General features: G+C 36.9%; 1 protein-coding gene across 2 annotated transcripts; it reads left to right on the top strand.

Annotated features, from left to right (window-relative positions):
* Positions 1-4,194: 4,194 nt before the first annotated feature.
* Positions 4,195-13,635, top strand: LOC136695642 (uncharacterized). Of its 2 annotated transcripts, none has more exons than XM_066669850.1 (3): positions 4,195-4,283; positions 11,038-11,719; positions 12,113-13,635. In XM_066669850.1, the coding sequence occupies exons 2-3, from the start codon at positions 11,053-11,055 to the stop codon at positions 12,241-12,243; spliced, it is 798 nt and encodes a 265-aa protein (XP_066525947.1). In that variant the 5' UTR covers positions 4,195-4,283; positions 11,038-11,052; the 3' UTR covers positions 12,244-13,635. The 2 variants fall into 2 exon arrangements, with proteins under 2 accessions (XP_066525947.1, XP_066525948.1); XM_066669851.1 differs by having other exon boundaries at positions 4,211-4,305.
* The last annotated feature ends 544 nt before the right edge of the window (positions 13,636-14,179 follow it).

Genomic DNA, 14,179 nt, shown 5'->3' with positions numbered 1-14,179 from the left:
ATAGATGTACAGTACATTCAGACCTTGAATAGTGCACAGTGTTAGAAAGCTTGTTCAAATCTTTATTACCTGGGTAGACCTAAGATTTATGTGCATATGTGTTTTGAGTGTTTGTCTGACTATCTCTCTCTGCTGCGCTTGTTGGATGCATGCGTGGTTAATAAGATGGACTCAGGGTGCTTTTTTTTTAACAGGGTTTACACATTCTAGGTTGTTTTTTAATTGTTAAATGCACATATCAGTATAACCCTTTGGTTGTTTAGGACTGTTGATATGAGAAATATCTCTTAGTAGTACGTGAATTTAACAGTAAGTTAAAGTCATATGACAACACTAAGTACACAGGCCAGGGCTAAACACAACGTGAAACAGCAGGGACACCCCCCACCACACGCACGCACACAAACACACACATGCAAACTCATGAAAAATTAAATATTTATCTGCTTCACTCTTTCACGCATGAAAACGCAGTGATCAGGAAGCCTTGTGAGTTTTGGGGCCAAAAACTATGCGGTTTTACAATTCCCAGGGACATTACAGGTGTTGTTGGCTGTGTTTTACATTGTGACCGATGGAACTTAACAATTTAAAATGCACATGAGGTGGTGTCGAGGCAAGACAACAGCCACTGCTGTTGCACAATATAAATTCTGACATGTATTTACAACTGTATGTCACTAAACAAGTATAATTTCATTTATTAAAGCACTAAAGGAATATTATACAGATTTTACTAAGACTGGTGAGGTGTTCCGGGCATGTCCTATGGGGAGGAGGCCCCGGGGCAGACCAAGAACACGCTGAAGAGACTACATGTGTCAACTGGCCTAGGAACACCTCGGTATACCCCCGGAGGAGCAGTGGCTGGGGAAAGGGAGGTCTGGGTTTCTTTACTCGGACTGCTTCCCCCGCGACACGGACCCGGATAAGCGGTGGAATATGGATGGATGGATGGATGGTTGTTTTTGTGCAGCATTTCTCAAAATGTGGGGCGCGCTCCCCTAGTGGTGCTTGTGGGTATAGCAGGTGGGGCGCAAGGAATCTGAAGAAATTAGCATTTCTTTATTAATGAGCCTGTCTTTATTAATGCCTTTCTGTTTTGCCTATGAAGCTTATTCTGTAAAAAGCACCCACTCACAATGGATCCATTAATAGCCCTTAAACAAACTAAAAGAACATTAGATAGGAGAACAAAAAAATTGGCTTGCCTGGAACCAATTTGCTTTTTAAAATAAACTTTTATTTTGAAAATGCGCCACTAAGATTAATGCGTTTTAGACAAACAAGTACGTATCTCTGCAGACCGGAGGCCAGCAAGTGGGAGGGGCTTACGCAGCAATTGGGCAGAGACCAGCAAGTGGGCGATCTATGATTTGTGGGAAGGCGAATGTAGGAAAAGCAGCCTTTGTGATTTGAAAAAAGGGCATAGTTTCTCTCCAACAGAACTAGGTACCCTCTACTAGTTATAGTTTAAAATATTAGGTTTCAGTGACAACGAAATACATAGCACTCCTGATATTTTAATGATATATTTTTGGTAATCTGATTATGGGGTGAACTGCAAACTTATGAAGTCCATTAGGTCTCTCATGTCTACAATCATTATTTTAATTTGATTACAGGACTTTAATTTGATTAATAGGACTATATTATTTGTTTTGTACTCAGCACAGCATTGTATTATAATCAGTTTAGATGTGTAAACCCTTAAGTAACACTGTAGAAAATGGCCCACTATTCAAATACATATTTAAAGCAGCTCCTTTCCATTAATGGACAGAAATGGTGCTAATAATTTGCAAATAATTATAATATTCAGCAAACCCACCATGACAGTCATAGTAGGTGTATATGACAAATAGAGTCAGTGCGTGTAGCTACAAGTGAGGTGAACTTAGTAAGATGGAAATTCACTGTAATGTAGTTATTGTTTAATGAATTCCAAGATAGTGGTGCAACCTTTCAGGAAATTTGGCTCAACTTAAAACTAAGAATATAAATAGACATTCAGAGAAGTTGACTGTACTTCATTTAGTTCATTGCGTGGTTTTAAATGATTCTTTATAGAAGTGTGTCCTTGTTGTAGAGTATTATGAATAACTCTTTGTGTTCAGATGATCACACATGCTTTGAGTTGGCTGCACTGGGTGCAAGGCAGGAGCACACCAGTCCCTCACAAGGTGACACACACACACACACACACACACACTCACACTGAGTCGCCAATCCACCTACCAACTCCTCACAGACATTCACATGGAGTGTGGCTCAAACCCACAACCTTCAGGTCCCTGGAGCTGTGTGACTGCAACACTACCTGCCTGAATTAAACTTTATTTTAATATAGTTTATTTAATCAGTTTCATTTATTTCAGCGACGTGCTTGAGTCGTGCTTTAAATGTTCTTCCGCGTCCACTTGAAGCTGTACCACACACTTGGAGCTGTACCACCCACTTGGAGCTGCCTTCCGCCTGCAGAGATACTCTTCTCGTTTCACCAGTCAAGGTTGGTCTTCTTTCAGCTTTCGTTAAGGCGCCGTTCAAATATAAAGCTGCTCCAATCATCAGCTTCACTGGCCTCCGTCAGAGTTTATAAAGTTACTTTACTGGATTATAAAGTTAGTTTTACAACTATACATCAATTCACGACAGAACAGACTCCGACAAGTTCACTGGAGTCAAGCTATCCGCACTTTGGAAACTGACGGTCAAGCCATCCGCGCTTCAAATCCGAATGCACGTATAGGCGCGTCATTACGGTTTTTCATTGCGGAGAACACCACGTCCGCTTTGGGACAGATAGAGAGTCTGAAAGCGATGTCTCTGTTACTAAATAAATGCACGCAGTGCTAAAATGGACTAAATGGGCTAAAATTAACAAGCCATTAGGAATATATTTCGTTTTAAATCACTTTAAAGAGGCAAAACACGCTTTGATTATTTCATACATTTGCGTATTTTTTTACTTTTCTCTAAACACTTAACTGGCTTTGAATAGTAATCCTGGTGGACATGTAGAAATACAGATTACATTTTACTGTCATTAAACAAAGGGAGCTCACTGTATAATATTCTCATGGATTTATACTGAATACCTTCCAATATGGATTTCTAAAAAATTACCCATAATGCCTAAACCATTCCACTGTCATTAAACAGAGGGACCTCTTGGCTATTACCTGTATGATTTTGGTAGAATTTCACTGTGTACTTTTCTCATAAACACATATTACATACTTACTGATATGGATTTCTCCGAATTTACCCATAATGCCTAAACCATTCCACTGCCATTAAACAGAGGGGCATCTTGTCTACCAACTAACACAATCGCGAATAAAATAAAATATCAAATAAAAAACTGAAAAGTGGGGCATGCAATATTATTCGGCCCTCTTAATAATATTGCATATTTTATTTTATTCACGATTGTGTCCCACTTGTTGTTGATTCTTCACAGAAAAATTAAAATTTCATATATTTATGTTTGAATCCTGAAATGTGGCAAAAGTTTGAAAAGTTCAAGGGGGCCAAATACTTTCGCAAGCATTAGGAAAGGGTTAGGCATTATGGGTAATTTTTGAGAAATCCACATTGGAATGTATTCAGTATGAGTTTATGATTAAAGTATACAGTGAAATGTTGCCAAAATCATACAGCTGATAGCCAAGAGGCCCCTCTGTTTAATGACAGTGGAATGGTTTAGGCATTATGGGCAGTTTTTTAGAAATCCATATTGGTAGGTATTCAGTATAAATCCATGAGAATATTATACAGTGAGCTCCCTTTGTTTAATGACAGTAAAATGTAATCTGTATTTCTACATGTCCACCAGGATTACTATTCAAAGCCAGTTAAGTGTTTATAGAAAAGTAAAAAAATACGCAAATGTATGAAATAATCAAAGCGTGTTTTGCCTCTTTAAAGTGATTTAAAACGAAATATATTCCTAATGTCTTGTTAATTTTAGCCCATTTAGTCCATTTTAGCACTGCGTGCATTTATTTAGTAACAGAGACATCGCTGCTCAAACGCGGGTTTCAGACTCTCTATCTGTACCAAAGCGGATGTGGTGTTCTCCGCAAAGAAAAACCGTAATGACGCGCCTATACGTGCATTCGGATTTGAAGCGCGGATGGCTTGACCGTCAGTTTCCAAAGTGCGGATAGCTTGACTCCAGTCAGAGTTCGTGGGGAATTAGTGTGCAGGAGGATTGACCAAGAGTGGAAAAAGCTTTGTGAAGAGAGTCATCACGTTTGTTTGAGTGCAAAACGCTAACGGTAGGACTGCTACTAAAAATGTGTAGGTATTTGATACTGTAAATATGATTAGTAAATATATTAGCGGATGCAGGGCTGGTCAGATGTGGGTGCTGCCAGAAAACGTGCAATCCCCCATGTTGTCGTTTGGGGGTAATTGAAGGGGATTTATGCTGTTGTTGTTGTTGTTGTTATGCTTATTTGTGTTTGGACCATAGACTTAATATAAGAGGGGATTGGAAGGCAGGATTTGAAAAGTGGAGCAAAAATGTTTCTTTTGCCCTTTGTTAGACAACAGAAGTAAACGGTGCAGAGAATAATGTTTCATTAAAGGTTATATATGCTGTTTACGCATTGTTTTCTTTTTTGGCCAGTTCTGCCAAAACAGCAAGCTCTTCCAATGATATTACAACACCACCATCTCCAAAAGTGTTGGGGCTAAGTTATTTCTACCTAAATCTGGAATCATGATCATAGAGTATTTTGGAAAAAAAATGTTTTTAGTTGCATTTAAAGTGAAATAATTTTGAAATTTAATTTCTATAGTTGTCTCCATACCTAAAACACAGTCAAACTCAACAGACACTGGTGGATTGGACAGTAATTAAAATGGATGTATTTATTTCTGTCACGTCCTGTGTTTGTTTTCCTAGCCATGTGCTCATTTAGCACATGGCTCTGTATATTCTTCCTGTCTCGGCCCTAGTCCCGCCTTTGATCTGCCCTCTCGTCGGAGTCTCCTTTGTAGTCCTGCCCTCTCCTTATTGTCCCCAGGTGTTCCTTGTCAGTGCTCTGTGTATATATAGTGTTTCAGTGTACCTTGGTTGGTTCTTGTGTGTGTAGATGTGTTTCTTTGTCTGTTGCCTTACACATTACCACCAGTTCACAGTTATGTTCCTGTCCTAGTTATGTTCCTCTGAGTTCTAGTTTGTTTCTTGCCTCCCTGCTCCTGATTGTTTTCTGTTTGTTGTGTGTTTGCCTTGGTTTTGTTTTAATAAATCTTCCTTGCGTCTACTTCCACCTCCTCATCCTCCTTCAACTGTGACAATTTCCTATCACCACCACTGTAAACAGATGAGTCTACACTGAACGATTTTACACCAAACTACTCTTAATGACTTAATTGTTTACTTAGTGACAGAATTCTGCAGAAAAGTTAAAATGTCAGTAGCATTTCCCTTACAATGTTATAAACTTCTTAGATTTCTGGCCCATAACACTGCACCCCAAAAAAAGAGCATATATGGTCCACTGGCATTAAAAGGCTGGCACACCACTGACTGACCACTGATCACTACTGATAAGTAGAATAAAAGTCTGTGTTTACTAGCATTATCGGGGGAAAAGAAGTGGGGCGACGAAAGTGCAGAGGCAGCTGCATCTAAACAGGGAATGGAAACTCAGAACCAAGTGCAACAGGAAATGAACACTGCAAAGGTGAAATTTTACTGAAATCGGAGGGACAGAAAGTGTGAGCAGTTCTTAGAAGCCCCTCAACATAACTTGTAAACGGGTCAGAAGTGCAGAAAGCAGACGCTTGATAAGAAATAGAGGAACTAAACTGGGAGACATTAAAAAATATCTGGTTCAAATCAGTTTTGTGGTTGGAATGCAATGCGTCTGCACAATTCTGCACAGGGTGGGGTTTGTCTATATAATCTAGTGTATGTGATATATTCTTTGCACTTTGTGTCTTGAACTCCTAGAGAGTGGACATCGTTCACAGAGAGCTCTTTGCAAATAAACTTTTTATTTTGGTAAACCGTTGCTGTTCCGAGTCCTTCTTCCTACATCCCAGAGAAAACGAACACCCGAGTGTTATCGTGGATGATTTAAAGGGAAACACTCAACAAGAATCATCACGTTTGTTTGAGTGCAAAACGCTAACGGTAGGACTGCTACTAAAAATGTGTAGGTATTTGATACTGTAAATATGATTAGTAAATATATTAGCGGATGCAGGGCTGGTCAGATGTGGGTGCTGCCAGAAAACGTGCAATCCCCCATGTTGTCGTTTGGGGGTAATTGAAGGGGATTTATGCTGTTGTTGTTGTTGTTGTTATGCTTATTTGTGTTTGGACCATAGACTTAATATAAGAGTGGATTGGAAGGCAGGATTTGAAAAGTGAAGAAAAAATGTTTCTTTTGCTCTTTGTTGGACAACAGAAGTAAACTGTGCAGAGAATAATGTTTCATTAAAGGTTATATATGCTGTTTACGCATTGTTTTCTTTTTTGGCCAGTTCTGCCAAAACAGCAAGCTCTTCCAGTGATATTACAACACCACCAGGTTTGGCACTACATCTCCAACAGTGGTGGGGTTAAGTAATTTCTACCTAAATCTGGAATCATGATCATATAGTATTTTGGAAAAAATTTTTTTTAGCTGCATTTAAAGTGAAATAATTTTGAAATTTAGTTTATATAGTTTTCACCATACCTAAAACACAGTCAAACTCAACAGACACTGGTGGTTTTGGACAGTAATTAAAATGGATGTATTTATTTCCTATCACCACCACTGTAAACAGATGAGTCTACACTGAAAAATTTTACACCAAACTACTCTTAATGACTTAATTGTTTACTTAGTGACAGAATTCTGCAGAAAATTTAAAACGTCAGTAGCATTTCCCTTACAATGTTATAAACTTTTTAGATTTCTGGCCCATAACACTGCACCCCAAAAAAAGAGCATATATGGTCCACTGGCATTAAAAGGCTGGCACACCACTGACTGACCACTGAACACTGCTGGTCCACCATCGGACCACTCAGATTACTGTCCTGTACAGAATATAACTCATTTATAATCTCCTCAGATTTTAAACTCACAGAGAATTTTATTCTGGAAAACAAACTAATACAAATATTACCAACAACTATGAGAGATATAATAATGAGTATGAGCTTGATATAAAATGATTATGATAAAAATGTTGACACTGTGCTGGATTAAAATTATTTACTAATATTATTTATAAAGGAACAAACAAAAGAACTTAAAAGGAAAAAATATAAATTAGACTGTAAATGGAAAAGTATTAAAATGTTTAATCACCAGCGCTCCGCCCAGAAAACGTTGTATAAAACACTAGTGAACGTCCAACTTTCCCATCAGTGGACCAACAGTCCGCTGTCTCTTTGCTATCAGGGACTGCTATTTCTTATGAGTTTAAATCATGTATATTACTTTAACTTTTAGCACACACTAAAGTATCGAAACTGTTCAGTTGTATGATCACTTTAAAGGTGTATTTCAATACAATGTGTGGAAACCCACAAAAAAGCATTACGCTTACAACTGTAAATATTTTAGCTTTTTTTTCCGCACTAGATCCATTGAGTTGTTTGGGTTTAGCGTAAGTAATGATTAGTTACTGTCTGGCTGTGTAGCCTAAGCATCTCATGCATAACATTTTTCAGTGTTTGAAGAAAAAAGAAAACTAATGTAAGTAGAGGTCTGCAAGGACCGATGTTTAAACCCGGTTTGTGCTTATTACACTGGATCTTGACTCACTCACAGCTGTTCACTAGCTTTTTAGCAGAGAATTAAGTTATGCACGCTCTGTGTGTATTGTTCTTTGCTCCTTGTTTTCATAATCAGGCTGGCTGTGCATACACAGTAGTCTCACTCTGAAGAAATATGGGCAATTCCCACATTTTTTTTCTCCTCCCAAAGAGACAAGGTAGTGATTAGAGTTTACATTGTAAATATTTGATAAAGTATATTTTTTTCACATTAAAATTTAGTGAACACATTAAAAGCAAGATCATAAATCATTTGGTTAAATGTTTGTTTATTGTTCCATCTTTTCACCATGGTTGAACTCAGTGATATAACTGAATTATGCTGTGTCCCAAAACACACTTGTCTGCATTTTACATATGACTACTGAGTGCCCTTCAACATAATAATGCAGCATTGTTTATACACTAAGAATTTTGCTAGTGCATGATTTTGGATAACATACAAGCATGGCATTGGGAATGACATAAAAAAACTAAGACAGTCAATATGTAACTCTGGAGAGAGTGTACAAATGTCATGTACAAATCTGAACATTAAAACACACATAACCAGTGAAACATATTATATCAAATGATGGGTTCAGTTTGATTTGAATTGAGACCACATTTTTTGGTCTGACCAGCTTTTGTTCTTTAGTCAGGATTGAGGCACATTTTATACGTGATAGTTTGGTTTGGATCAAACTGAAAACTCAGAAGGTCCAGACCAAACTAAGCAGGTGTGAAAATACTGAACTGTTGTAGGCCTCAAACATAACTTTGATCTGATGTTTGAAGCCAAGAGTTTCATTTGCAGACACTCGAAAAATCAAATCTTGGGGGGTTGTTCCCACCACAACCCCAGAAACCGACATATTATTTCCTTGTGATTTTCTTTTTATAAATCAAATACAGGTTTTTCCCATTTCAAAATGAATATCAAATGGCTCAAAAAAGGGCATGATTGGGATGCATGATGTGTTATTGTGAAAATGAAGCATCTCTATATAAAATTGTTTACTAACATACTTTGCATTAAGATCTGCATTTACATGTAATTAAAATCTGAGGATAACTTTTTTTTGTCTTGTGCAATAGTTTAATAGGTGTTATTGTTTGTATAATGTATAGTCCTATGAATTTATAATTAGATTTTTTTTGTGATTTTATTGTCAGTTTAAGACAGCAGCAAAATGTAGGGCAATTTGTATTACAATCAGACATTCTATGTAAATTAAATCATTTAAAATAAATAAAAAATTGACAAAAATAAATGCTTTTTGATTGGGTAAAACCAGTGACATTTTGACCAGATCTTTTCATTTTACATTAAAATATATTAAAATCAGTTTGAAAATAAGCTCTCAATTTTGCATATTTGATAACTGGTGTTGGTAACAAACATGTTAAGGTTTTTTTGTTCTTGGATATATTAATTTGATTTTTTTTTGTATGTATCCACCTCTATTCCCACTCCAAATGGAGAATAACAAATATGTTTTATTATGAACTGAACAGCTGTGTTTGTACAGGATAAGAGCCGCATCTGGCTTGTTAAAATTGGGAATTTTATGGGATTGGTAGCAACCCCAAACATTTGTGTGTGGGTGTGTTTGTTCATGTACATGCACAGTCAGGATGGCATCCAAAACATGAAATGTGGATATGTTAAGGAAAAGGCGTTGCTCCAAGCCCACATCTCCCCACATACTCTCACACACTTTTCAAGCACAAGCCTGAAGCTGTGTGGTCTTAAAATGACAGTAAACCCAAAACTCACAAAATGTATCATACATAATACAAACAATATGCCAGATATCACTTGATACCAGGTATCACAGGTTTTTATAATGTAGATGCAGACTTTAATATAAAGTATTGATATATTTTTTAATATTCAATTTTTATCTATCCTCGCTTAAGGTAATTGATTTCCCATTGGATGTTACAGTAATTCATATTTCCTTAAAATGAATTACTTGTGATTGTACAATGAAATGTGTGTTCTGCTTTTATCCCATTTATGTCAGTGAACACACACACACACTAGTGCATTAAGGGCTGTGACCACACACCCAGAACGGCGGGCAGCCATCCCCGGCAACTGGGGAGCATTTGGTGGTTCAGTGCCTTGCTCAAGGGCACTTCAGCCATCGACGTTCCCGCCGGTCCTGGGGATCGAAACGGTGACCTTCCAGTACTAAGTCCAGTCCTCTAACCACTAGGCCAAGGTGTTTTATTTATGTCTGTCTATCTATCTATCTATCTATTTATTTATTTAATTCGTTTTAATCCATCAGTACTATTTCACATTCACACAAATCTCTTTTAGCTCTTTTAAAATTTACATTTGACGGTAGTTCTAACAAAATCCATGTTCGAATTTGATTTTAAATAATTAATTCAGTGTTATTAATTTGCACATTTAAACATGACTAATTTAATCTTAAGTTTCTTCCTAAGCCAGTCAGCAGCAATGTGTAGACAGCTTGTTTAAAAATGTGAAAAAAGCATGTTTAAATTTTTATCCTTAAAATCATACATCCATATATCAGAATTTGCCTATTTTGAGACACTTTACTGATCATTTCTCTGTACACAGTTCTGTTGGTTGTTGAAAACAGAAACTGGAAAACGTTCACATGCTTTGTTGCATGTCTGCTGATGTCTCTATTTTTTGAGCTGAAGTTTCAGATCCTCACAACAGTTCACCAAAGACACATCCTGACGAGCCAATATTTCTCTCAAATTAAAAGATCTAACAAGTCACCATGCAGACTTTATTACATTAGTCAAATAAGAAAAAAGTTTTGTGTGAAATCAGAAAAAAGGGACTGTATATGTACATTATTAGTCACTTAAGGTACAATTAGTTTAAATGAACCTTTAAGGTACAACAGTGGTTTTAAAGTCCAGTTGTGTTCCCTAAAGGTACATTACATACTCTTCTCCATAATATGTACCGTTGAGGGCACCACCACAGTGACAGATTTTCTGACGGTGTACAGGGTGGGCCATTTATCTGAATACACCTTAATAAAATGGGAATAGTTGGTGATATTAACTTCCTGTTTGTGGGGACAATATCGCCAACCATTCCCATTTTATTAAGGTGTATCCATATAAATGACCCACCCTGTACTTCAAAAGCTTTCTCCACATCTCTCGGATAGAAAGCTGAGAGAGTGAGAGATATTCTTAATAAATTGAGCTCACACATTGGTACAGCAGATATATAATTCTAATTTTAACTTTCTTATTCACAGGAAACTCTTCAGAATATGTGTAACATAGTTGATCTGAGTAAAGACCACATGTTGATTGCTGAAAAAGCAAGAAGTGCTGCATCTGACATTGTGAAGGATGCTATTAATAAAGGGTGTTATGGCTTCCCAGTCAGCTTCTACTACACTTGCTCAGAACCAGTGGACCCCTACACTTTCTGCTGCATTCCTACCAAAGACATTCTGCAGGATCTTCAAGCAAAGATAGATCAAATACATTTCAAGGAGGATAATCATCCCAATAAAAAAGATGTCTTTGCCTACGTCAAACAAGGGGATGGGACTAACATTGTTTATTTGTGTAACATGTTCTGGAGTGCCCCTGACACATTGTGTACAGACTCACAGCCTGGAACAATAATCCATGAGGTTTCTCACCTACTGGGCACAGAAGACATCACCTATGAGAATATCACTATGGTGATTGATGTGGAAGGGATGGGGGATAGGTCATGTCTGTTGGGCAAGTCAAAAAATGTTGAAGGTTTTGCGAAAGAAGAAATGGCCCAAGTGAATGCCAACTCTCTAGAGTATGAGTTTGAGACCATCATTAACCATGACCGCGAGTATTCTGATGGTAGATACCAATGCTGTGGTGAAATCAGGAAGAACACAGTCTGTGAAAGTCGCTCAACCATCCATTATCGTCTGCATGAAGAGTTTGGTGAGTATAGTCTATTGGATGTGATGTGTTTGTAGACCAGTGCTCTCTCTTGTTTGGAGTGTTCCGGTGTTTCAGCGAATAGTGTGACTGAGTTCTGTGCCCAAAAAGACTGCTACTTCACTACATGTGCACTTCCTGGATCACTCCACTCTGAGTTTTATTCTGTAATAATTTACAAATTAGGTTCTGATGTAAACTAGTTGCCGTATGAATATATATTTGATACAGACTTGATGTACAGTGGATGTAAACTGAATGTTGACTGTAAAATATAAATAAATAAATAAAAAATATTATAGGTATGCAATAGGTGTGGTATGCTGGGCAATATTTTTGTAAAGCTGTGCTGTATTTGTGCTGTATTTATTTATTTATTTATTTATTTGTCTTTAGGGTTTCAAAAGGATGACATGGAGAATAGAATAAAAGAGATGAAAGCTCGTGCAAAAGGTAAAAGAGGGAAGATAATATATGTGAAGAAAATGGGTAAGGCCTGTGAGAGGATTCCTGTTTCAGGGCCCTGAAAACTTCCAGTGAAGACCCAAAGATTCTCTAGAACTGGGGTTTGCTACATTAAATGGTAAACTCAAGACACCACATGACTAAATATGCTTTAGAAAGAGAAACTATTTAGTGGTCTGGGTTTGAGAAATTAGGCCTCATATACTGCCTCACCACTAATTGGTAAAAATTGGTAAAATCAATAATATCAATCCTGGGTAGAGATCTGTATTAGTTGTCACTTATTTTAGAAATCAGGAGAATGTGGCTACAATTTGTATGATAATTTCTTATTACTTCACACTTTCTCTTTCAAACTGCACAACTGTCTATGCCATGAGAACACATGGACTTTCTTGTAAATAGATTGGACTTGATCCTTCTTGGACCATGCTTACTCTGCCTTAACATTTCATTTGAGTAATTGAGATTATTTTAAATTGCTGATATAACTGAAACATGTACTCTGTTTATGAATGTGGGTGAGTTTTTTTTTTCTAAATTAATTTATTATTTACTCAATTAACCATGTAAGAATTTAATCGTACTAGTACTTGTAGTGTTAATCAATAGATTAATTCATTATTATTCATTAAGGATAGATCATTAGGAACAATGATTTGTCAGTAATAGATTAGTCAGTTCCATAGGCATGTGTGTTAAAGGAACATTAGGTAGTATTTTACCTTAAAATTACAGCTTCAAAAACATTGTATTGCTCCTATAATACAGAGAATAGAGCATCTGTCATTGCTACTCCAGGCTCAGCACTATAGAAACCACACTATGTTACTTGTGGAGGAGGGAGGTATTAGGTAGTATTCCTACTCCGCTCTTTCTTGATTTTTCAACAGTGCTGTAAAAATAAATTACACTCTGCAAATGTAAGGGGGGCTCAGGAGCAAAAAAAAAAAAAAGTACCTAGTGTTCCTTTAAGTTGAGATGCATATCTTCCCCTCAAGAAGCAATTGTGTAACAGTCCTCAAACAAGACACTGTTTCAAGGCCATACTGTCAGTGTGTCAATGTCAGTGCAGACCTGTCAGAATATGGTGAGATATCTGTTTAATAACTGTCTGAAAAAGAGCTCAGATTAGTGAAGAAATGTCTTTTTCTCAGCAGTGGCAGCTTAGTGTGGATTGTGAGACCCTCAGATTGGGGGCTCTTACATCTACCCTTAAAGCTAGCATGCTAATCTGGTTATGGTTATGTTTTATGTGAAATATGTGAAACTGCTTTGTGACAATATCAGTTGTAAAAGGCACTGTATAAATAGATTTGATTTGATTTTTAATTTCATTTACTTTTCTTTATTTTATCCAGTTTTCATTTTTATCTTTGTTTATTAACTTTACTTTTTCAGCATCCATAACATGTTTTGAATAGTTTGTTCTTTTAATAAATCGACAAAATGCACATTTGCCTCTTATCTTCTTTTAAACTCAAAAATGAAACATTTCTGAACAATTCATCATGTTCTTTGCATATGACTGTATTCAGAAACCTGTAAGTGGTGTAAGTAGCGTAAAGAATACTCTTACATTCCATAAATACTATCTAAGTGACATTGATCAGACATTATTTAATCTGAGCATATTGTTTTTAATTACATTTTTATGACTTTTTTTTCATTGACTTGGTTTATAATGCACTGACTTTGCCAACTATAATTCCAAACTTTGGAAATGCCCCACAAATGGCTACTCCAATATTTTCATTAGAAATGCACCTTCTTTCATTGTGCAACAAAATTAGTTTTCCTCATTTAACTTATCTGTGGCAGTGTACAAACACACACACTAGGGGCTGTGAACACACCCAGAGTGGCAGAGGAGCAGTTATGGGTTTAGTGCCTTGCGCAAGGGTACCTTAACCATGGATTGAGGGAGAAGGACAGTGGTGTCCCTTTACTTCCACTGCTCCCAATTTTCTTGCCATTCAGGGGAATTGAACCAATGAC

Source organism: Hoplias malabaricus, chromosome 4 (assembly GCF_029633855.1).
Source record: "Hoplias malabaricus isolate fHopMal1 chromosome 4, fHopMal1.hap1, whole genome shotgun sequence".
NCBI classification, from domain to species: domain Eukaryota; kingdom Metazoa; phylum Chordata; class Actinopteri; order Characiformes; family Erythrinidae; genus Hoplias; species Hoplias malabaricus.
This window is presented reverse-complemented; position numbering and strand designations above follow the sequence as displayed.